General features: G+C 36.0%; 1 protein-coding gene across 2 annotated transcripts in view; it reads left to right on the plus strand.

Annotated features, from left to right (window-relative positions):
* LOC138697862 (inactive pancreatic lipase-related protein 1-like) overlaps positions 1-27,387 on the plus strand; it is a 45,415-nt gene that overhangs the window by 7,169 nt on the left and 10,859 nt on the right. For both annotated transcript variants that reach the window (XR_011331626.1, XM_069823444.1), the window contains exons 2-6: positions 10,723-10,849; positions 14,331-14,487; positions 17,174-17,274; positions 17,607-17,734; positions 20,931-21,062. Coding sequence is in view for 1 of the 2 variants with exons in the window: in XM_069823444.1 (XP_069679545.1) it covers positions 10,723-10,849; positions 14,331-14,487; positions 17,174-17,274; positions 17,607-17,734; positions 20,931-21,062 (645 nt within the window). In the remaining variant the exon portion in view is untranslated. The remainder of the gene's footprint in view (positions 1-10,722; positions 10,850-14,330; positions 14,488-17,173; positions 17,275-17,606; positions 17,735-20,930; positions 21,063-27,387) is intronic.

Below are 27,387 nucleotides of genomic sequence, written 5' to 3' on the forward strand. Positions count from 1 at the left end.
CAGAATCATCTGAACCATCGGCAATAACACTCAACGGCGACATATCTAACAATTGGGACATTCTTGATGTTGCCCGTTGCTCGACAAGCAGGTTTCTAAACACTTCAGAAACTTTGAAACGGGCTTCAATTGCAAGCTCTGGAGGTAAATTGTCCATGATTTTGACAAATGATCATAGGAAAACTTAGTTTCCATCCTTGTCATTCTCTCTGTCTTGTCTTTGTATGGCCACGCTCTCTGATAATATATTTGTAATATCCTTGTTGCAGTTACTAGAATATTTTCAGAATTTTCTTTTCTTCCTGTCCCTGTCGAGCGAAGAGATAGTACCGATTTTGTTTGGGTGTCGTTTACATTACTCTCATGACCCGAAGTAGCCTGAGAAATAATACCATCCGGTATGTCTTCTTGTTTAGGTGGAAGTATATTCGAAATGGTTTCATTCTCACCAAGAGTAGGTAGTAAAAACTGCATTTGCTTCACAATATCCAGTCTGTTGTTGACGTTGCGTTGGTGACGCACATGTAGTAAGAATACGTTTGCAAAAGAAGGTGTTGCCAACGCAGATCTCTGCGTTGAAACTTCCCAACGTCGAAGCAACGCAACCAAACGCAGCATTTTTAACGCTTGTGTAGTATAGTCATGCAATTATACAAGCGACCATATTACCAAAAACCAAGTTCCTGTAAAGGAACATTGTCAACGCAACGTTTTTAACGTTCGTGTAGTATAGCCCTAATAGAAAAGAGTTGTATGTATTAAAGGGATGGTGGATCGAAAAACAGAAATGTGAAGGCTCACCATAACTGTGAATTGTAAAGTTGACTGACAAATAAATATCATATCATATCATATCATATCATATCATATCATATCATATCATCATATCATATCATATATCACACGCCACGCCACGCCACGCCACGCCACGCCACGCCACGCCACGCCACGCCACGCCACGCCACGCCACGCCACGCCACGCCACGCCACGCCACATCATATCATATCATATCATATCATATCATATCATATCATATCATATCATATCATATCAATATCAGCTGAATAGTTAAGGCATTGAATTTTACCTTTATTCATAATAACAAAATAGTCTAATTCTCATGTTTCTTGTAAATTAAAACGAAACTTACAATTTGTTCGCCATATTGCACCACTTTACACAACCAGTATTAGAACACTATGGTACCGAGTTCAACCTCTGCTTGCTGCACGTACACTCAGAAAGGTAAAATATTTGTGCAGGGAGAAATAAAGGGGTGGTGTATACAGTGCTCGCGCGAAAACTTAATGTCCATTCCTGCTATACACAGAGGGCGAACTTGGTACTACGTCCATCGTGAATTATTACGTTACCTCCGGCTCAGCGCATTCTCATCTACACCAGCTGACTGTACTAAGGTTCGCTGTGTATCCAGATTTCATGTAGGCAAGCCCACATATCCCTAGACATCCGTATTTCGCCTGTTGGTGATCGGATAAATGTTATGAATGTGGTAATGGAATGTAGGTAGGCCAGAATGGTGTTGTTGATTACAATGGGGAAACAGAAGTCCTCTAGAAGTGCCACTAAGGATTTTTCATAATGGAAAATCATTGGCCTGATCATAACTCGAATCCGGACCGTCTGTCTACTTTACTTCACATAAAAGAGATAACATCCATTCAGATGGAATCAACTGTGATGATCTTCTTTTTAATTTTTCGTCTTATATTGAGTGAGCGGGTTATCTGTGAAACGCGATCACAGCGGAACTCCAGCAGATGGTTAGTTGGCCTTGATCGACTTTTTAGATGGAGGGAAGCCCTATCTAACAGTATTATAGGAGATATCAGTGAGATAACAGTCTCTTACGAGAGTGAATACTAAAAGCGAGTGTTTGTTGATTGTTCATGGCCTATTGGAAAAGGAAAGGTGAAATGGAAAATAATAGGCCTAATTATTTATTTCTCAACAAGTGTTAATTTATGATTCATGTGTTTGTACTAAATCCGCTCTTGCTCTCAGGAGATTACTTCAAGAGAAATTCCGAGGTGTTCCGAGTTCCAGGTCTCCCTACTTTTTATAATTTAGTTAATAAATTTCGTGAAATGGAAGAATTCAAGATAAGAAACGAAAAAGACGACGTACAGTGCTCACAGAAGAAACTCTGGTTGACATTGAACAATGATAGGAAAATTGCCCTAAAAATCTCTCCGTAAACACCAATGCCTGTAGGGGAGCGGACGATTCTATGGACACATACTATACGGGGAAATGTAAATTCGTCCGAAACTGACAAACACATCGCATTTCGAAGGTATGACATTTTAATCGAACATGTAAACTCGTCCGCCTAGCATTTATTTCTTTACACTAGCCGTACCCGTGCTCTCCGCTGCACCCGTTTGAAATAAATATAAAGTAATTAAATAATTAAAATAGGACATTTGATCTAGGGAACATTCGTGTTTGATAGAAGGATAAATCGTTTAATATGTTACTTAATTTAATTTAAATTGTATTCAAATAATTAAAATGCGATCATTTTGGTCCAGAGAGCACTCATTTGGTGCAATTCCTTTAATATGTTTGTTAATTTTTATTACATGCAACCATACTTTAATGAACATTGACATAATTTAGATTTAATGTGCATACTTCATATTACTTGCTATATGTTTCTATTGAATTATGTTAATAACATAATTTTAACCCTTGTTTTCTACGTATTCAGTAAGTGGCGCTTGGCCCACTATGGTTCTGAACCCTTCAAATAACTTAAATAACATTATATTATATTATATTATATTATATTATATTATATTATATTATATTATATTATATAAAAAGTGTGTTGATAACGGATGTACTCCGATAAGTAAGTTTTTAATTTATTATGGGGGCTCTTGAATCTCAGGAGGAACAACTTTTACAACAGCGCAACATAATCTGCTTGGCTCATTATCCAATTTTTTTGCATTGCATTTAATGCATATGTATTTTATGTATTTTAACACGTTTCAATTGAGCATAGTTAAAATTTGGATTATAAAATAATGGAATGCTAAGCTAACATACTATTACTGTACTAAATCAATACACTCTCATTGTTCGTTAATTCTCTGAGTTTTAAATGAATGTGTACATAAACATTATTTTAAGAAATACAGGAACCGAATATACAGAATAGCCTATCAAGTTTTCTGTGCATAAGAAGCTATTTTAATCTTTCCTGTCCTCAATTCACTCAGAAGTTACTGTAATAACATTATAGCAATATGTCTATCTAGATAAACTACACTTTCCAATGTGAAATAATAATTAATTATACAAATCGGTTAATTTAGCTTCCGATATTACTTCATACAAACACAGAAACATTCTCTGTATCTGTATCTTTCATAGCTTTCGATTGCTGTTGTCCAAGGCCCCTTATAGACGAAGCAATTTTTTTATTTCATTACACGGCCTTAGATGGCAGTTATTTTAATTTTAAAACTCATTTATCTCATTAAATATCAGTCCTATCAAAATTTTGCAAAGAATAAAACATATCGGAAATTATTCTTAAAGAAACTTTTGTTATGCAACATTTTTCACAAAAATCAATATTAAGCAAGATATTTCGATATATTTAATTCAGGCCCCCTTATAATCCCCATTTTAAATAATGTATTTTGGATGCCACATAGCCTAAAATCTAAGTTACAACGAACTCAATTTGTATTCCAATTTTCATCGAAATCCGTTCAGCCATTATCACGTGAAAAGGTAACAAACATCCAGACAGACAGACATACAAACAAAAATGTCAAAAAAACGATTTTCGGTTTCAGGGTGGTTAATTATATATGTTAGGACCAATTATTTTTGGAAAATCGAAAATTACCAGAAAAATTTCGGCTACAGATTTATTATTAGTATAGATTAGTAACATGTAAACTCGTCCGTCAAGCGTTTATTTGTTAACATTGGTAACATAGGAGCCATTTCAGAAATTACAGTCATTTAGATGAAAATGAAACAATAGTTCTTATTTAATTTTCTAACGCATGAGAATCTTTTCATGCAAATTTCAACATGAATTTTAATACTGCTCATCCAAACATTTACGATTTTATCAACGTTTTAAAAGAATTTTAGACAGAAACGTACATCAAGCTACAAAGTATAAATACACAGAGAATAATTAAACGAGCTACCAGGAATAAGCAACTGCGTACATGTAACGTCCTAGCAAATTATAAAGCAGGGAATTTGCCCATGGTAGATTTTATTAAAATTACTTCTTATCATTTTAATTCAAGATAAGTTTGTCCAGTCGGCCTGGGTGGCGAAGATGGTTAAGACACCTGGCCTCTGTGCCCGAAGTTTTTTTTTTTTTTTTTTTTTTAATATCTGTCCATGGCAGATTTTATTCAAAGTAATTCTTTTCATGATAAATATGGGAAATTCCGTTATTATTTGGTTGAGAAGATTTTATCATCCAGTCTGCTGTCAAAAAATCTGAAAATTAGAATTTATAAAACAGTTATATTACCGGTTGTTCTTTATGGTTGTGAAACTTGGTCTCTCACTTTGAGAGAGGAACATAGTTTAAGGGTGTTTGAGAATAAGGTGCTTAGGAAAATATTTGGGGCTAAGAGGGATGAAGTTACAGGAGAATGGAGAAAGTTACACAACACAGAACTGCACGTATTGTATTCTTCACCTGACATAATTAGGAACATTAAATCCAGAAGTTTGAGATGGGCAGGGCATGTAGCACGTATGGGCGAATCCAAAAATGTATATAGAGTGTTAATTGGGAGGCCCGAGGGAAAAGAACCTTTGGGAAGGCCGAGACGAAGATAATATTAAAATGGATTTGAGGGAGGTAGGATATGATGATAAAGACTGGATTAATTTTGCTCAGCATAGGGACCAATGGCGGGCTTATGTGAGGGCGGCAATGAACTTCCGGGTTCCTTAAAAGCCAGTAAGTAAATAAGTAAGTAAGTACAGGGATATCATTTTATTTTTACTTCAATTTTTTACCTGAGTTTTTGAATATACTTCACTCCCACCCCTTCTACTAATGATGTTCAACCGTCCTCCACACAGATCCAAGCCCTCATATACAGTCATAGTAGCCTTACGGTCACAGTAAACAGTACGTTCCAAAAATATGTTCGCGTTTTCCAGTGAAGAAGGAGCTTTCAATATTGCATCATTTTCCATTTGCCTACGTGCATCACGGTTTCCCCCACCTGCTTCTATTCGCCTCTCTGTAAATGCTAGTGGCTGGGCTCTTTTCTGGGAACATTAATTTCTGTTAGGAATTGAACGTCTACGTAATATTATACAACTGTTTAAAATAACTTAAATAAAAGGGCCTCGTTAAGTAATTAACTGTCACGTGATTTCCTCCCTTTCTACGACGCTGCGACGTAACCACTTGGACGGGCAGTAGATAGCATGTCCGAGTAATTTTGTCTTTTCGGATCGGGCAGAAGTGAAGATTGAATTTACAGTACGTAAGGTATCTTTTATAGAGTAGGTACAGAATTATTTCAACATGAGTTACTGATACGAAGTACGAACCTGATATTGGAATTAGCATACAATAGTCTACAGTGCGATAATATGCACATTAGAACTAAAGCCTGTATCGAAATGAACGGCCACTATTTTCAAAAATGTGTTTAAATATCCATATTATGATTATTTTTAATTTAACGTCATTCTCAATAGTGTACGCTAATGTGCTGTAGACAGTATAATATACACTACATAATGAATATGTCCGCATGGAAAGGTCAGTTCGTGAGTAAAAACACTCATTGTTAATACTGTACTGTATTTCGATTAAAGAAAAACCTAATGAAAATTATCAAACTCAAAATCGCGATATTTCCTAGTGTAAGTAAATGGATGAACTACTTTTCTTCCCTCCTATACTTAGTAAAGTGATTTTTTTTTGTATATTACGCAAGTATCATCGAACTCCAGTCATGGAAGGGGGTAGCAAACGGTGTTTCCGGTTCTTAATCGTTGATCCAAAGGTATAGCCAGGTTAATATTAGAAATGTTAGTAAAAATAAAATGATGTCCCTGTACTTCTTTTCATGAGAAACATTTTTAACCATGCCACTTCGCAGTCCTAAACCTGGATAAAATGGGAAGGAAAATGTTCTCTTTAGCATTCGGACGAGTTTAGACTACATTTTCATGATATTGACATTAAGTAGGTATGCGGACGAGTTTACACTTCCATGATACAGATATTTAGTAGGAATGCGTACGAGTCTACATTTCCATCGGACGAATTTACAGTTTCCCTACTACACATCGGCACATACAGAATGTCTCAGAAGGAATGTAAAATAATTCAAGATAATGTAGTTTGAGTTAACCTACATCGATTTAACTTGATATACCTATGTCCGAAGTCTAACGGTTGCAGAGAAATTAAGGGGAGAAATACTGCAACATCTTGCGTTTTCGTTTACTATACTGACGTGTTACGCCAGATCTTTTGCACACGGTAACATCTGAACACCGCATCACTAACGCAATACAGACAACTGAATACACGTTCACTTGACATTTAATTTGTGTATTCGCATAGTGAATATGCAGTTAGTGGATTTTGTGATGGCTATGCATTGGCTGCTGTTGAGCAATATAGACGATGTTTTCCCAATCGAAGAGTTCCATCTAGCTGTGTGTTATGCCGTGTTTACCGGATGTTATCTGAAACTGAAAAGTTACCAAGTGTTTTATTGAGGTCGGAAAGAGAACCGGTACCGGTACTTCATATGAATTTACAATAAAATTCACGGAATCCATAAGCAGGCCAATCTTGGTAATTTATCTTGTGTAATTATTTTACTTTCTTACTGAGTTTATATTTAATTATGAATTAAACTTATTGGACCTGTACAAGATTCAGTATTTTCAATAGCGTACATTATATCACAATGTTCTAAAACGCAGAAATACTTCTATAATGTCTCTCTCCATTTTAAAATTCGCCCATCAATAACATCCCAACCGTTACATTTAGAACGTAGGTATAACAAGTTAAAGCTATGTAGATTAACCCAAACTACATTAACCTGAAGCATTTACATTCTTTCTGAGACACCTTGTATGTGGGTCTCCCATTGTCTGGGGCAAACCAGAGCATAGAGATCTCCACAGAGGCTCACATAGACGTTCGCATTAACGATGAACACCCAACCATGCCCGAGGCGAGATTCAAACCCACGAACTTTCGGGAAGGTGTCAGTTGCATCTCAATAAACGTGTTGATTAAAAATTATGAAGTCAGTTGCGTCCGGGGTTTTTAAAATATATACTTCAGTTGCGTCCGGGATTTTTAAAATATATACCGTAGTTTCCCCGAACTATGGTCCACATTTTTTACATTTTTCTTTGTAGGCCTATATTCAGTACTATTTATCCAGATTAAGTGAAATTTTGGCTTCGGACTCTTGTAAGTGTATATTAAATAAATACTGACATATGTGTTTGAAATTATTTAATTACAAGTGCTAAAAAAATAATAAGTATTGGTACACAGTTGTATTCTGAGTTGCTCAACTATGGTCCACTTATATATTCATGCTTGAAAGCATGAATGGACTATAACTGGAACTATAATTATTCGTAAAACAATACATTGAGTTCCTAATTTAGGGTGGAAACATAATCTAGCACAGAAATATTAAAAATAAATGAAAAATATATGGCTTCTTTTTATTAGTACACATTGCATAAACACACAATAAACAAGTGAAATCTGAAAGTCATTTTCCTGCGACAATGAACAACTACACTCGCCGGCAAAAAAACCGGGCCACCAAAAGTTTCTCAATTTTTTTTATGAGGTGAGAATCAGAAAACCCATTATGAAATGAAGAAAACTGCTTCTCAGAAATTAAAAGGTGTAGAAACTTACAAATTGTATCAATTTTATTCCAAATGTTCAACTGATTTTGTGGCCACCCAGTTGTTGCTAATAGCGGGTATTTCCTCCCCATGACTGTATGACTGTTATCATTCGCTGATTCAACCCTTCGATCAGATTTTGGATGTCAGTCTGGTCGATTCTATTCCATTCTTTACTTAGAACATTTCGGAGCTGCTGTAAGTTGCACTAAATCTCGATTCATCTGTGAAGAGCACTTGTCGCCACTCCCCCAGGTTCCAATTAACATGACTGTGAGCAAAACGTAATCGTTCAACATGATGTTGTTGGAGCAATTCTCGGCCTTTAACTGGTCTTCTGGAATTCAGCCCACATTCATCCAGACATCTTCTTACAGTTCTCTCTCTCACGTTAACTTGTCTTATTTTTTGGAAGGCTCTTCTGGTCTCAATGGCTGTGGAATGGCGATCTCTTAATGTGTTTAGGACAATAAAATGATCGTCACGAGCCGCAGTTACTCGTTTCCTCCCTGAACCAGGTCTCCTGGAATAACCTCCTGTCTGTCTAAAGCGATGGTACACTCGAGGAATCCCAAGAACTGCAGCCACATAACGGTGGCTATTCCCATCTTCTATCAATTGAACCACTTTTGCTGAATCGATAGAACTTAGTGACATTTGTATACAATGAAGCACTCCAATACTGTCTCGAAAGAGCTTACCAGTCTGTAGACTTCTTCAGCTTAGCTTGAAATGAGTCCGAGAAGTTTAGACACAATATTGCAAGAAGAACGAATCTTCTATTCAGATAATTGTTGGCTATTACGTATTCAGTATTACATTGTTACGTATCACAAAATAAATTAATAACTAAATGAACCTCAGCACACCTACAATTATTTTAAAAATCCTACAATTTTCAAAAATTTTAAAGAAAATGTAGTTGGCCCGGTTTTTTTTTTTTTGCCGGTGAGTGTATATTAAAAAACAAAAGTATGGTATCAAAACAAACTAACACATTCTTAGCAAAATATTATGCAAATAAATTCACTAATAATGTTTATTTACCATACTGAGAACTACATTCAGTAGGCTTATTTCGATCCTTTGAATCTCCACTTCTCTTGTAATTCTGAAATTGAAAATAAATCTCTCTTTTTCGAGACGCATTTAGGGTCTTCAATTTGTTTTATTATGTTTTCCTTTCTATAGAATAAAACGTCTTCCATTTCTCGCCACCTAGGTAATTGCCGCTTTTTACTATACATGGAACAACAGGTCCACTGTTCTTCACTTCCAAAACTTTCCCTGGCCACAATTCCTCCTCATAAGTAACTACCATATAACTATGTGCCTTTAGCATTAACTTAACAGATTTCGTCTTCTTTTCCACATCTGACTCACTGTCTGTAAATATGGAGAGGACACTGAAAACATCATAATCTGTATCCAATTCAATTTCATCGTTCTTATAGTCACTTATAGGGACGGTTGTTTTCCTTCTACCCTGAAGTTTTCGTTTTACCGGACCATCATTCGTGCTAGTACCATTGATGCTGGAACAGCCTGTGTCTTATTTTACTAAACTATAATGTTAAATGGTGTTTTGGAATATACTGAGATACCGTATTTTTAGAATTAAGTAATCACATTGATCACATTTTATTAAAACAAATATTTCAAAATGAAATACAACTATGGTCCACGAAAAATTGTGGTACATAGTTGAGGACTGACTTCTAGCCTTGAGGTTAAACATTTTTCACGCAGAGTCCTTAACCTCTGCCAGTCTAATTATTACGTGAAAGTAAATATTATATAGCCAGGTTTAATTGTACAATCAATCACATATCTATAAATTACCAGTTCTACAGAGGAGAGCTTAATAAAACAGAGAAACACAAACTGAATGATTTCGTGTCTTCACACATTCAATAGAACGATGCACACTGACCTTGTTAAGCACCCATATCATTGCCACGTGTAATGGTAGATAGAAGCATCTATGGGGAACATAATTCCATCACAGTGGCACCTCAAATGGCAAACACCGAACTCTGGGGGGACTAAGTAGTACATAATGCGTTTTGGACCATAGTTGGGTGCTTGGACCATAGTTGTGGGGAATGACGGTACTTCAGTTGGGTCCACAGCTACGTGCCGGTTTAAGATGTTATGTTAACTTCTTAAAGCTTCATATATTCCAAGGACGCTTTCTGTGACAAGACAAGATAAAACCAAGCACTGTGTAGAACACGTTGGATTTTAGGTTTCAACTAATACATTTGTAGTTTTATAGTGAAAATGTAACTCATGAATTTTAATATATTTTATGATGAAAAATGACACTACCAACAATGGTGAAGATGTCACAAACAACATTTTTAACCTACTTGTAACGTTTAAATTGGTGATGTTAAGCCAGTTCTAAGTCTGTAAAATGGGAAGGGAAGTGTTGTTTGTGTCAGGGACGCAACTGACGTATGACCCAAGAAATATAGGGACGCAACTGACGTATGACCTAAAAATATAGGGACGCAACTGACGTATGATCCAAAAAATATAGGGACGCAACTGACGTATACAACTGACTGCGGGCCACAATCGCCTGTCCCCAGAACTTTCGGACTGCGCCGACTATGAGACTACTTAGCCACCCGACTCGGCACAATCTACACTAGACCTAACAATCCTAAATAATTACTGGAGAACATGAAAGACTTTCTCTTCATTTTGTTAACGAACTTGCTTGTAAGTAGTAAATCTGAATGTCAATAGGCTGCTAATATCCACTCTTGTTTGCATAGGAGACGAAGTTTGTTACGATGATTTGGGGTGCTTTCCGCTGGGGAAACCATGGTCATCTACTTTGAGACCTGTCCCCCCTCCTCAGGGACCTGACATCGCGCGCGTTGATTTCCAGGTGTCCACCAGGTGCTTTATCCAATTATAGAAATTGTAGTGTAGCATTACAAATAAGAGGGCCAGAAGCAAAGAGGCATAAATGCACTTAAGTTATTTTTGAGAAAATGTGGTTGAATTTCGTAAATTTCGTGAAAAATTTTTATTTCAATTTTAGTGTGTGATGTGGTTAGAAGATATATCCCTCTGCTACTAAAATTTTAGATGTTTTAGCTTGCCCTGGATACTCTTAACTCATGTTCTTAGAAATGTCACTTGTACCCCTTTGCTTCTGACCCTCTCAAATGACACATTATACTTGTGAATAAGCCTTAACGTCTGAAAGCAGCTTACTATATACTAAACACTGTTTTATTTAATATAAAATATGAAAGTATAAAGAAAGTGAGGTAGGGAATTTATAAAATTTCTCCAATTACGTGAAACGTGATTCTTCTTGGTACCGGTATGCAATTAAGTTCACAGGTTTTAGGTCTTGTTCATACCATAGGCCAGTCATGTCAATTGATGCCCATAGGTGCAAGCGCGCGCTTTAAAGCTCAGGAGAGCCTGAGCGCTTTACAGCAGAAAGGAAAGACAGAGACGAAAGAGGTAGTGTATGTCGCTTAGTCGAGCTATATACAGGGATGGCCAGCACTGATTCAATGGATAAAGGGAAGCGAACTTATTAAAACTGTATCCATGTTAAGTTTTAGATTTGTGTGAGAAGTATAAACGCATTAGGCCTATATGACTGTAAGTTTTAATTTTAATGCTTATTTGTCTCAAGTTTGCATTTTTATTCAAATGAATATTGTCTCAACTTCTTTACAGAAAAGTGAAATTTTCAGATATGTTTATTTAGTAGCCTCACAGGTACTGAAACAATGTTTTCGTAAGTCTAATATACCGTAAATACTAATACTGAAGAGAGTGTATTGAAAATTTTGAAAATATTCGCATGGAAAATGTTTGTAAGGAAATAAATTAACAAAGCAACTACTGTTACATCACAAACAAAATATATGTGCCCATGCGTTGTATAAACGTCAGCTCTATAGCTTCAGCAGATTTCGAGAAAATAATTTAATATTCTGATGATAGGAAGTTGCGCACCAATATCACCTTAAAAGCATAATGCGGTAAGAGTTTTGTTACGTAATATTAGTTACCGGTACAGTAAAAACATATACCTAGGTAACTTTGCTTTGTACTATATTGTTTTGATTAGTTGATTGATTACTTTTATAAGGCTAAAGATACCATCAATATCAATTCCAACTTATCATGTCATACTCAATCTCTTTTTTTGGGGGGGGGATATCACTTTCTTTATTAATGATGTGTTTCATCTACTTAGTACAGTATAGTTGTCCTACTATGGAATTGATATGAATATTCCTTCTTAACTCCTTATTATGTTATTAACGTTTAAAACACAACTGCAATATTAAGGAATCAGTGTTAGTACTTTTGTTTCACAGACAATATAGACAATATCAAACAGAAAGAAGTCATATAAAAAAAACATAAAATTTCATGTTCCGTTTGTTGGATTAAGAAAACAGTGGTACACAAACTTCAAACTGCTTATTCATATACATAATCTCTCCTCCTTCTATACCTAGCGCTTGATGCTTCGCACGACGGTAAGGTCAGAAAAATGCGCTTTCTTTGACATCACTGCCATAGACTGTCACACACATTACAAATGTAATCAAACTTAATATTAACAAGTTATTTATTAAAAAACTAAAACGTTCCTCACAACATTGTCTTTAACACAGTGATCGCAGCTTGCAGATTTACAGTTGATGTAGTTAGATGGATTATTATTCATAAGTACATCTTCTAAAATTATTTGTCATTCCCTTTAAACTCTTTTCGGCACGTTTAGGCTTTACCGATTCACAATTTTTACTTTCATTTTTATCCTGTCTTTTTCACTTGCGATAAGCACGTATGTATAGCTACTCTGCTTGCGACTTTTTCGCTTCTATAAGAAAAAAATAGTGATTCTTATAAGGGTTAACAATTTCACTCTTCACATGTAGGTATATAATGACTTTTTCCATTTTTTTTTTAATTTTTTAATTTTAAGTACTCCACCTCTCTTGCACAAATGCACTTGTCATCTACGTTGCACTTACACGGCCGACTAATACAGTGCGCCAGGGAAGTCTCTCCGCACTGGAGACAGCGGAGTGTACGCGCTAGCAACTGCAGTTATGTTGGTAGTAGCTGGAACTTACGCTAGGAACAAGACAAACTGCGTACTCATCACAATCATAAGAGATGCTGGAAATGTTTTTCTCGTTCTTGAAGGCACAGTTCGACTCTTTTACACTTATTTGGAAACACTTTCACTAATGTTTCTTGCGTAATCGACTGCACATAATTAATTATATTCGTCTTAAGTTCATTGACTGTTTTTGGATTATTACTATATACTGTACCATATAAACCAAAATTTTTTTAAAGCAATTTTTATTACTGCACAAATCGGCACCAAAATTCTGAGATACTGTTACGAGTTAATTGTCCATATCATGATAGTAAGGAATACTGTATCATAATCCAGATCTGCTCCAGTAACGTCTTGTGTTGCAGAACGAATATTTTCAGAGTACAAACATTGTTTTTTTTTCTGAACATAAAAGGAGAATTTCTTTTCACAAATAGAAAATGTTCATTGTTACTTGTTATAATGAGGCTAGAATCATAATTGTATACTTTGATATTATTATATGTATGGGTAAATTATTTTAGACGGAGTTATGAAGTTTATAATTACTTATCATTGTTTTTATATGTACATATTATTCGTTTATTATTTTCTTGTTCTAAGGCCGTGAACTACTGGAGCACATGTTTTGTTATCACCCGCTGTAGACGTCTGTCGTTCCAGTTCGCTGAAATTGAGAGCTGCGCTATTACTTTTCATTCGGTAGAGATATAGTCCAAGCTCACACCACTTAACAGTTTTGGTACAAACTTCCTAACTCTGGTAATAACTCGCTGTTCTAATGTGCATCTGTTACGAATCATCTGAACTCAACTGACTGTACTATACTTGGGCAAGATAAAGGGTTAAGAACATGTACAAAACAGGTGTTTGCCCGTCAGACTGTCTCACATTATTTCCGTTTGATAGAAATTAGTTTGTGAACACCTGCTATTCTCCCGCCCGCGCCCCTCCCCGCCTATTATTATTTCCGAGTGGCGGGAATTACAGCGTTTTCGTCCGCTAAATGGGAGTGTGAATTCCCCGCGAGCAGAAAAAAAAATCCTCTCTCTACATTGCGCGATTCATTTGACTTGGAATCAACACAACGTCGGGTTTAAACTTCAGATATCATAGAATGACAAAGGACAATCATCCGTCCTGCAGGTGTGATTTAATCCCACCTCACTTTTGTTGCATCACAATACTTTCTCTTTATGCTTCGCATGAGACAGTAAAAGAAATAATGTATTACAGAAACAACGTCTAATTACTACAATTTAATTGCAGGAAAAACAAAATAAAACCATATATCTTAGCAGGATACCCCAAAAAAGTAATTCCGTACTTTGATGGAAATAAGAAAACAATAATATATGCACATGAATGGCTTGGATCAGGCAATGACACATCCGTCACTATGATGAAGAATTTATTACTAGAATCCGTAAGTAATACATCACTAACAAGGTTTGTTATTGTTTGTTAACAATATTATGTGCATTGCTACAGAAGTAGGCCTATTTTGTTTCACTTGTTATGCCTAATAATGTATACAAATTGCAACTTAGGTATACATTTTAAATATTTTTCAGAAATTTCTTTAAAAGTTAACATATACATCACAATATGGATATTTAACTTTAAAAATCATAGAAGTACCGTCATTAATTAAGAGTTTCGCTTTCCATAAAGAATAAACAGTCGGAAATAAACATACATATGCAAGGAAGAAAATAGGCAAATATGACATGAATATCAATACTTAAAATAATGCACTTAATACACATTTATGAAAACAGAAACAATGAACAAAAACAATGACCTACTACACTGACGGGTTAATAAAGTATTCTTTTAACGCAAGATGGGAGGGGGTGAATTAGTAAAAATTGGAATCTGATATTAACCCATTTCTTATAATATAATTCAAAGAGAATTATCGTAACACTAAACATACCAAAAATATAACAGTTGCTCTGTTGAAGATGTAATTAACACATAAAGTATAGGTTAATGTCAAAGACAGAGTTTACATACTAAATATAGATACCAAAAAGATGTATAGGCCTAGTTGCTCTGTTCAAGATGGAATTAACCCACAAAGAATAGGGATATATGAATGGTAGAGTTTATATACCAAACATAGGTATAAAAAAATAACAGTTTCTCTGTTGAAGATGTAATTAACACATAAAGAATAGGGTAATATCAAATACTGAGTTTACATACTAAACATAGGGACCAAAAAGATGAACAGTTAATCTGCTGAAAATGGATTTAAAAATCAATTAAAAAGGATAAGTCAATATCAAAGAATAAACGACAGAGTTGACATAGGTATCAGTACTAAATATTCCAAAATGATAGCTGTTGCTGTGTTCAAGATGGAATTAAAATATAAAGAACGAGCTAGCCCATTCCTGGTAGAACTATGTTGGCTTAAACTAGATAAAAGAAGAAATTTACATTCATTTATCCTTCTCTTCGAAATCTTGAACTTTTCTATTACTTCGTACTTTTCTCGCTTCACTTATCTGTCTTCACATCATAATTTGAATACACGTTCTCGCCATGAAACAATACTAACAATACCATCCCATCGCACCTCCTCATTCTAATCCTCTTTCACAGTAGCCCTGCCAAGAGTCTGGAATTCGCTACCTGCTAGCATCAGGAACTGTCGAAATAAAATTGAATTCAAACGCAAACTTACTAGGCACTTGTCAGTAATTGAGACTCGTTCAGACATGGTTTCTTGTAGATAGTTATCTTATTCTAGCACAAAATATTTAAATCTCTATTTAATTATTCTATGTTTAATTTGTACTTCAGTAAAAATAAATTCTTTGTTCTTAACTTCTACAATAAATTGTCTAGCCTTTATTAATCAGGTAATCTTTTCGTACTTTGATTTTTATTGTAATTGTAATTGTAAATTTAATATTAATTGTAATTATAATTTTAATTGTATTCTTAATATTGTAATTGTAATCCCCTGGTAGAGGGGGACAGAAGACCTGATGGCCTTATCTCTACCAGGTTAAATAAATAAATACTAAATACTAACAATTTGAATTGTAAATATTCATTAAACAATTTTAATATTTTAATAATTGTAGCTATTAATTATAGATATTCTACTGTAATTCCATAGCAATGATAAATGTTTAACATTATGCCCTTTTATGCAAATCTGGCTTTCAAGCCAGATTTGAATAATCTAGTATATACGTCACTGTAGGTACGTTAACAGGAAACCATAATTCAAGTCACACAGAGTTTGTGTGCACTCAAAGTTGGGTTTCTGGCGCCTTGTCAGCCCATTTGAGTTGTGTAAATATAAAGGGAAAAATTGGGACTGGTCGGGTGTAGTTCCTGGGTAGCTCAGGCGGTAGAGCATTCGTGCGCGAAGTGAAAGGTCCCGGGATCGATACCCCACCCTGGAAAAATTTTTCCTTCAAATTATTATGCGGTTTATTGAAAATAAATCGAATAAAATTATTACCACAGTCTAGTATATACAGTCGCGAAGCTCAATACGTAGGAAATATGCAAACATTAGATAGTTGCTCACCACTAGGATCGCTAATATTGCCTCATTACAGGCAATGCAAAATAGTACCGTCACAGCCTATTGTTTCTAGCACCCTCAAAACTCAAGCTTCGTGACTATATATAATAGACTGTGTTATTACTAATTTTTCATTGTCATGTTTCTCTGTGGGGGCGCGAGGTAACGTCGAGGTTAAGGCGTAATGCTGCAAGCCGGAAGATCTCGGGTTCAATTCCCGATGGGATCATGGATTTATCCATTGATCTAATCCTTCCAGCCGCACTACGGCCCGGGGGTCTACTCAGCCCCTAACAGAAATGAGTACCAGGATCATTGTCTTGGGCATAATGGCGGCGGACATGTAGGACTGACGTCCCTACTGCCATTAAATGACGATTTCCGTAAAGGTGGGAGCCTTAACCTTTCGCCACCCTCTGGGTCGATTTGACCTATCATGCAACTGACTTTATTTTTTGACTTCATGTTTCTCTGTGTGATGTCTATAGTAACGAAAGTTATCTAAAATAACTTATACTTTTTAGTAAATCTCATATTAACTTCTTGTTTATGTATTCAGATGGATATAAACGTAGTTATGGTGGACTATGGTTATTCCTCTCATGCTACCTACTTTCAAGCTGTGTCTAATGCAAGAATTATTGGTGCCCAAATAGCTAGGTAAGTACAGCTAACCTTAATCTTCAATTAACAACGCACGCACACACACACACACACAAATGCGCATGACGATGTACATTTACGTCCACTATAACAACGCTGTTTAAAATGAAAACTAGAGCTGATTTTTTATTTTCTCTTTGATATTCATGATCAGCACAACAAAGTTGGCTATTTTTATTCAATTTACATTTTCATTGTTGTACAGTGTTATTGATCTTTACATGTGATACACATTTCAGAAGAATAGGCTGAGGTACAATAAAATATAAGAAACAAACAAGTTTTGGTTATCGGACACTATGGTATATGAAATCTTTTATCACTTTCAGATTTTGCAAATATCTTATTGAACAGCAAGGTTCTTCGCCATCAAGATTACATTTAATTGGTACTAGCCTTGGAGCACAAACAATGGCATACGCGGCTAAAAGAATACCGTTCCTAGCTAGACTTACAGGTAAGATAATCTTCACATGACTAGATAAAACATACAGTAGATGGACAAAATTATTACGAAGGTCCATAAAAGAGAACGAAGAAACTGAGTTTGCAAATGACACGATATTGTTTTCACAAATTACTCTTGATTGATATAATTAAGGTTACTGAAGAAAATACAAACAAATTACACCTAACAGATCTGTATGTAATAAAATGTATGTAAATACATGATTATGATATATACTCTAGCCTACCTGGGTGGCGCAGTGGGTACAGTACTGACCTGTGCCCGAGGTTGCGGGTTCGATCCCGGCCCAGGTCGATGGCATTTAAGTGTGTTTAAATGCGACAGGCTCAAGTCAGTAGATTTACTGGCATGTAAAAGAACTGCTGCGGGACAAAATTCCGGCACACCGGTGACGCAGTTGCGAGCGTCGTTAAATAAAACTTACTTACTTACTTACTTACTTACTTACTTATAGCTTTTAAGGAACCCGGTGGTTCATTGTCGCCCTGACATAAGCCCGCCATCGCGCGGTCCTTATCCTGAGCAAGATTAATCCAGTCCCTACGAAAGGTAGATCTTATTCCTCCCATTCCGAGGCTTATTGTTTGGTTTCGTAACAAGCTGTTTTTTACGGTGTTGGATTGTTAGTCCTTCGCCCAACCCCCAAGCTGGAGGACCACTAATCGGGTATCCACGACTGCTTATTCAATATATTCGCAGCTACCCTCCATATCTGGAGGCCGTCTCCTCTATCCGCAATCTGAGGACGCGCCATGCCGTGGTGATAAAATAAAACATAATTTATATAATTTTTAACCTCTATGGTCTATGTCAGAGTGATTGACAGGAAATTAAATTCGCAACTTCACACTGAAACCTTGTGTAATAAATTTAGTAAACCGTTGTAGCTTTCGATTTAGCGTCAGAAGTCATACCACAAAAAACACTGTTAGCTTTTCATTATGCTCTATTTCATTTGCCCTCTAATACAGTATAGTTACATAATGTGGGACACAATCATATATTAACGTCAAATATTCTCTTTACAAAAAAATAGTGCCAGAATTGTTGATTAACTCAAACCAAGGGATACTCGCAGGGTCAATTTTTCTAAATGATGTCTTACTCTTACAAGTAACTATCTTTATTACATAACAAAGTATTTAGCGTTGCATTTTTTTTTTTTTTTTTTTTTTTTTGCTAATCGGCTATAATATACGTCTGGCTATTTGATATATAATATCTGTGATGTTTGGCCAAAACATGATTACTTCAAAAAACCTGTTTTGAGATACAAGCTTTTTTATTTTTACTTTTCCTACACAAATCATAATTCTAGTTACAAATAAGAATTAAATTAACGTAAGATTAGATGAATATAACACGGCTATACCAAACGATTCTTTCTAGCCTTAGGAGTCACCCGATTGTGTCTCATGTTTATCTATTTTTTTCACATCAAAGAACTAAACAAAAAAAAAACCTCTTTATAGGTCGTAGCCCAGAATCAAGTAGGCTACTAGGCCTACTGTTCTTATGTGATAGGCAGATGGAACCAGATGAGAAGGTTGTTCGTTCATACAGCCTATTTATTTTTTCCTGTTTGTAATGGCTAAGTAGGCTACGCAAAATTTGATAAACATCTCTCAAAGCGTGTGGATACGGAATATGAAATTTAATTTATATTTGGGGACTTTGAATTTTCTATCCCTTATCCCTTAAACCTATGGTTCGCAACCTTTTTAACTGACAACACACTTTACTGAACGCCCATGATATCGCGACACACATAAAAGTTTTCATTATTACTACTATTAATAATAATAATAATAATAATAATAATAATAATAATAATAATAATAATAATAATAATAATCAGTGCTTTCTCCTAGAGAAAAAGGTGGTGGAACTCTGTGGAGAATATTTTATACCGAACGGGGAGATGATTACTGTTCATTGCCTGAGAATTTTCTCGTTTTTAACCTCCTTTTCGTCCAACTAAGACTTTCAAGGTCTAAGTTGTTCCAGCGCGTTCCGCCAGAAAAAAAAAGCACTGACAACAACTTCTATGTAGTGTCGGACATCCAGTGTTATAGATAGGTCGCAATCGAAAAAAAAGCAGCAACTTGAGTGGCATTAGAAAAAAACAAAGGTACAATACCTGTGTTTCAAAAATCCCAACCTGTCTATACTGGATGCCCGATAAGATTTTTATTATCGTTTTTGAAATCTCACCTATTTAAATTAATGTGAAGTCTGCGCTTCGTGGGTTGGACAGAGTTTCTCTATATGTGGCCTTATGTTTGACAGGCCAACACGTAAATTAACTTCAAGATGCAGCAATCTATTCCTTGTTTAGGTTTCACTATTTTCATGGTAGAAAAATGCTGATTCACACAACTATTAATTTGAAAACGGCAGTTCTAAATTAATTTTTTGCCTATTCCGCACCATCGACTGATTTGACAAAGCATTTCCGCATATAAGGCACTCGGAACTGTGTTCACATTCATTTCCACGCCACGTAAAACCATATTGCAACTATTCAGCGCTATATTTACGCAACGCAGTACGTGTTTGTGAACCTTGGAGAGAATTTTCGCTCACATTATATCAATTAGTACTCCTGTCGTCTAACCCAGAACTTGATTCAGATTGTATTTTTCAAATTAAAAATTTGTCCATGATAAAATCTAAAAATCTAGATAAAGCACTTCCGCGACACTCTCCATGGGGCTGTGCGACACACCGGTTGGGAACCCCGGTCTTGAACACCCGCCTAGGTGTTGAAATCGGGGAAAAGGCGTCCTACAAGTTACGGAACAAGAATGTTCCCGTTCATACACAAGGATATGAGATCCTTTTGCACTTGAAATAGAGATTTATTCAAAGTAAGCTTGTCGCACAATAATTGATGTAGGCTTTGGACGCCCTTTCATGGATTTGAAAAGGTAAAAAATTGTATCACCTTTGTCGATTCATACTCGAAAGTAATTTGTAACGCTTAATACGAATACGAATATTAGTATGATGTACCGAAGTATATATCATATTTCCATGCAGGAATTCTGCATTACCATATGAATAATTAATTTCATTAATGAAGACTTAGTTCTATGAGGAAATAACTGTTGTGTGTAATTATCTATTTAAAAATTAAATTTATTAAACATACCGTATATAATATGTTTCTTGATTTCTGCAGCCTTGGAACCTGCACAACCACTTTTTGAGGGTTTAAGCAAAGAAGTGCGAGTTGACAAGGATGATGCAATGTTTGTAGATGTTGTCAATACTTATGGCGCTGTCTTTAACTGGGGAATAAATTCAGCAGTTGGTAAGTACTTTGATATTTATGAAGGAATCAATTTTTTACATTCACAGTTCAGTGCTATAAAATTTAGAGAGCTTATACGTTGTGAGCCCTTTTATATCCATATTCTGTAAGCCAGGGGTCGTCAGCACAGAGCACGCTGGGGCTAGCATCTCTTTACCCGCTGAAAACGCAGCGCACCATAGTGCCCTGCGCAGCTGCTAGTCACTAGCTCTCTATCTCTATCTGCTGCACGACGGTGTACCCGTGGCACATTTCAGCGAGTGCTGACGACCACTGCTGTAAACCTTACTATAAAGAGTAAATTAAATTAAGACCCTTATGATGATAAAATACGAAACAATATGACCAGCATTTATTAAATTTAATATTTATAATTTGAAGAACTACAGTTTTTCATATGAGTCCATAAAACGAGTTATCAAAAGGAAAATTAACAGCAATCACCACACTAATTCTTCAAGTGAACATCAAAATTCAAGATGGAACAATTTACTACAAGATTTAAAATCCATTCCTCATCTACCACGAAAATCTGCTGTGGCCATGTTCAGACAGGTTACTGGTTATGACTGTCTTACGAAACATCTACATCGAATCGGTTTATTGGACTCTGCTAAATGTGTATTGTGCAATGAAGAAGATGCCATGGACAAGGAACATTTAAAATCTATGAATCTCTGGAAAATTTTATGGACCTTACATCTAAATATTGAGAAGCAAAAAGGAGAATAACTTTGCTTGCTTACTTACTTACAAATGGCTTTTAAGGAACCCGCAAGTTCATTGCCGCCCTCAGATGAGCCCGCCATCTGTCCCTATCCTGTGCAAGATTAATCCACTCTCTATCATCATATCCCACCTCCCTCAAATCCATTTTAATATTATCCTCCCATCTACGTCTCGGCCTCCCCAAAGGTATTTTTCCCTCCGGTCTCCCAACTAACACTGGCTTATTGTATGGATTCGTAACAAGATGCTTTCTATGGTGATGGGTTGTTAGCCCTTCGCCCCCAAGCTGGAGGATCACCCCTTATCGGCTGTCCACGACTGCTTATTCAATATATTCGCAGCTACCCTCCATATCTGGAGGCCGTCTCCTCTATCCAAAACCTGAGGAAGCGCCATGCCGTGGTCATAGGGAGCCGCAATACATGGCTTTACTGTTAATGACTGAGTATTAGACACAAACACATATTTATCTTTGCAGCCTGTAGTCAAATCCACTCATGTCTACATTTAATCTATAGCACAGAATTTAGAAGAATGCGGTTTTGGCAACAGGAAATATTTATGATGTGTCTTTCGTCTGTGCTAAATATTTAATATGTGTTTTTTTCTCCAGACATTTAATTCTACAAGTACCAGGCCACTGCTGGGCCCTTACAAATTACAATAAAATATTAAGTTTTTAACAGAAGTTCTAACCAACTTCTTCCCCATAAGCGAAGAATGGTGTGTTATTGTTTGTAATGTTGTTTCAATTTTGTTACTTGATGATTTCTAACATTCTTCATAGAGTTCCTTAATAATGGATTAGGAGGAGTTCTCAGAGAATTGATGAACATTTGTCTAATTATTTGGACATAATCACTGAACTGGATGATTCCCAAGTCTCCATAAAGTTGGACTTTCGAGTATGATAGTCTGCACCTGTTATAGGTGACACACGGAATCTTGTATCCCATCTAGGCGTTTTCAAGTGACATGTATGAGCTGTTGCCCAAATTTCACATGCATAGATCATGAAGGATCGGATTAGGGGTGTATACAGCAGTAATTTCATCTCCGTAATATGTATTTTGAAAAATAATATTTGTCAAAGAACATAAAAAATGATAATAAAAAAATCAAGAAAATAAATTAAGGAATGCGGCAGGTTCCAGTAGCTTGGATTGTAGACTGGTAGATCTATAAAATATTATTTACAGGTAAAACTTAGATATCCAAAACAAGATTAACATTAACTATAAATAATAAGGTAACTAGACAAAAATAATTTCCTGCCGCTACTACTAAAAAGTGGAGATAAACAAAAGCAGATGATAGCTAATGTATTCCTCCGCAAGATGTTGCTTTCTATTGGCGCTTTCGTGCGCTACCGGCATAAACTGAAGTCAGAGAACATTGCTTACGTAACATACAGAGTTAAAGTAACATAACTATGCAGATTTTCTCAGCGTATTCTTTGGATAAATTAAAACAAAAACTTTAATACCATATTACGAGTATTCCCAAATGAATACTTATCTGAGAAAAAAAAATGAATAGTTTACAGAAGAACAATCATTTTTTGTATACATCTGAAGTCTGATTAATGTAATATGTATCTAGTAGGAGATGTATGCAATGGAGGGGAAAGGAACAGGCCATTCTATCCCATTATCTCCTAGCCTAGTTGCGTCATGAGTGGTGCCTTATTGGTGTCACTTGTGAGGTTCAGACCTGTTCTCGGACAGTTGGCTAAACAAACAAAATCATGTCAGATAAGATTACTACGATATCCATTATTAGCCCTAAGTAATTATGTACTGACTCTTTCTATGACTTCATCGCCAGGCCAGTAATACCCGAAGTGTGCTCCCTGGGGATCCGTCAACACTTATCAGGGGATCTGCAATTGGTAATATATATTTTGAAATAAATGACATAATATAATACTACTGTTTTTCTCGACATGATTGTACAGCTGTCAAAAGAAAAAATGGCCGCTCTCCTCAAACAAAGTTCCCTTCGGGTATCTTCGCTACAATTCGGAGACAGGCGATGTTACATGTTGTTGGACCACGTTGCCCGATATCTACAGTTATAATTGAAGTACTCTGTGTGTTATTCGATAGCGCAATGGTAGCGTGACGGCCTCTTATTCGTGTGGTCCTGCGTTCGACTACAACCTCGTGCTTTTTATATTCTTTTTTGTTCTGTTTTTGAGAGAGACAAATTATACATAATGGCTCCTTTCTCTTTTATTATTATTTTAGTAATTAACATCAGGTTCATTAATATATTATCCCATGACTTTATCATTATGATATTGTGGCTGCAAATGGAAAGAAAAAAGATTTTATTCTCAATAAAATATCTTTCGTGGCATAAACAAAACAAATTTACTGGCGTCGGCCTTAAAACATTCAAACAATTAATCGTTCAAAAAACAAAACAAAAAGCCACAATTCAATATTTAGTCTATCTTCCTCTTATCTCGATCATCTTGCAGTCGAGTGGGCATGGAATTGACTAGTCTTTGCAAATAGCGACTGTTCTTAGATACGATATTCCAGGCATTCTGAACATACATACATAAGTGTTCTGTCCATGGGCAGGTCTTTCATTGCAAACCCAGCAATCTCCAATCTTTCCTATTTTCTGCCTTCCTCTTAGTCTCCGCATATGATTCACATATCCTAATGTCGTCTATTATTCTTTTCAACCAGAGACCCAACTAATTCCTTTTTCTCTTTCTAATCAGTTTCAGCATCATTCTTTCTTCACTCACTTTTTCAAACACAATTTTATTTCTTATTCTGTCTGTCCACTTCACACGCACCGTTCTTCTCCACACCCACATTTCAAATGTTCAATTCATTTCTCTTCATTTCGTCGTAATGTCCATGTTCTTTCCCCATACAATGCCACACTCCACACAAAGCACGGGAAAAACGTAATACGGCGAACGCAAAGCTCCGCCCACGTCCCCTTTCCACTTTTTCCCTACAAGCTCACCACACACCCTAGCGGGAAAGAGTGGAAATAGGGGTTTAGGGTGGGGTGACATCTAGTGTAGGAAAGTGGAACAAAAAGAGTAACGACATCTACGAATCAAAAGAGGAACTTCGTCCTGTCAGTCTCTCTCTCTCTCCAGCCTCTCCTTCTCTGTTCCTTGCTTCATGTCTCTCTCTTTTTTTTTTCTTACGACTTCGCAGAAGGGGAGATTCGATCCGAGAAAGTTCGTAACTAAACCTAAACGCACGCTTTTTGTTCACGCTTTAGACTTCTCGGCTACCGAGGCGAGTTGGGGGTAGAAGGGAAAATGAATCTATTTATGTTTAAGGGAACTGCCATAACGTATTGTAGAAGGGGACAATGACCGAATAGCGTGGGTAGAAACTGGCGGGCTTGTGAATGTCGCTTGGTAGGGGTTGACTACGGGGGTGGCATAAGCTTCATTGTGTCCGTATCCAGCTTCGTGTACAGACGTAACCACGTGTAGTGATGAGCCGTACCGAAGACGTGTACTTCTTCCTCAAATTGTGCAGGGAGAATTTGAAGGCGGATACGGTAAGGTACTGTGAGGAGCATGGACTACTTGCTAGTCATTACGAGTGTCCAACCTGTGGGAAAAAAGACTATTGTGTTACTTCGAGGATGTGCAAAGTTAACAGGTGAGTGTTGTTTAATGAAAACCACATTACATTGTGTTGTGTTGTGTTGTGTTGTGTTGTGTCAGTACATGTTGTGGACAGTTGTCTAATGTGTATTGTCTAATGCGTATTACAATGTGGTAGGCAGTGATCCATCGAAGCGGGACAGATAGTAGAGAGAGAGCATGCGAGCGAGGTGCCGAGCGGCGCGGGTGGGGATAACTTCCCCTACTGGCGTTCGCCGTAATACGTTTTTGCCAAAACTTCCTTTGCTCATGTTTGCAGTTTTTCTTGGGAAGGATAGGCCTAAATACGGTAACATCCCGTTGCTTTCCGCACACCACTATCTCTTTCGCATCTTATTAAATTCCAGGGGGCCCAAGCGTGGAGATGAGGAGTGTGGATTTGACTAATTGGGCCCTCCGGACTTCACCGAAAGTCACGGCAAGGGTTAAATATTAATTCTATCAGGATGTTTGACCCGTCAGAGACCGGGAAATCTCAATTAGCCTTTGCCCCCGCATCCTGGACTAGCTTCTACGAATCATCAGAAAATCTTAGAGTGTGATTGGGCCAATTTTTCCGAAAATGTTTCCACACTTTTGCCCTCGTAGCTCAGCGTACGAACGTCGGAATTTAGATGTCAACGTCTCAGGTTCAATTCCTCGTTACTCCTTTTCATTTTATTGTGGTTCAAGAGAGTACAATGTAATAATACAAAAAGAAAAACTAATACCAGTTTTATGCAACTGGATTTTTCCAAACCTAATATTAAATTTATGTTATTTATATTGCTAAAGAACGATTACAATATAAATAACTTGAATATTACTTATACAGTATCACTAAAGAACGATAACAGAATATAAATGATAAATATCGGTTCGTGTAATTAATATAAGATATTATATAATACGTATTTAATTAAATAAAATAACATATTTTACAAAGAAAGATGGTTATTTGTGTTATAATAATTACTTACATAAAATACAGATTATTTATATTACGAAAGAACAATAACAATACAAATAACTTGAATATTGTTTTATAATGCTAATGAAGGAAAACAGAATATAAATGATAACTTGACTATTATTTAAATCGCTAAAGAACGATAACAATATAAAAAACGTGAATATTATTCATATCGGAATTTCACAGATTTATTACAGATGCATTTAAGAAATTGTAGAAGAATAGTAATTAGTAACAGTGCCCTATTTATTCTTCTTGGAGCCAAATTTGTAATTTTTAAAAGTGTGGTTACTATGTTGAAGTGTATGTGTTGTAACGGATGCTTGATTTGTTATGTAATGTGAGTCAGTTATGGAATGCTTGATGTCGTCGCAATGTCGTAATTATAGTTTGATTGTGTTTGTGTGACTATTGTGTATTAATTTATGATGTATGGTACGGAAAGCTGCATATTTGTGTTATAGAAGTGTTACGTATGTGTGTTGTTAATGTTTTTGTATGTTTCAAATTGATACTTGATATTTGTTTTGCAATCGCAATGCCTAATTTACGGATTGTTTATGTTTTGTTTACATCGCGTAAGCTAATTTAATTTTCTTTTCCATTTCTCTATATGCTTATGTTTTTTGTGTATAAAACTATAGCCCTAACATACATATGTAAAATAGGGCTAACCCCCATTGGAGATACCATAATAATAATTATTATTCATATCGTTATAAAACGATAACAGAATACAAATGATGACTTGAATTTTATTCATATCTCTAAAGAACGATAACAAAATATAAATAACGTGATATCCATAAAGAGCGATAACTGGATATAAATGGTAATTTGAATATCATTTACATCGCTAAAGAACGATTAAAAAATAAAATGAAAAGTTGAAGAAGGCCCGAACCCACAACCTTTGAATCATTAAACAAGCAATCTACCGCTGGTCTACGAAGTACAAATATGAAACACTTTCATAGTTCCGGAACAGC

This window comes from Periplaneta americana, chromosome 1 (genome assembly GCF_040183065.1).
Source record: "Periplaneta americana isolate PAMFEO1 chromosome 1, P.americana_PAMFEO1_priV1, whole genome shotgun sequence".
Lineage (NCBI taxonomy): Eukaryota > Metazoa > Arthropoda > Insecta > Blattodea > Blattidae > Periplaneta > Periplaneta americana.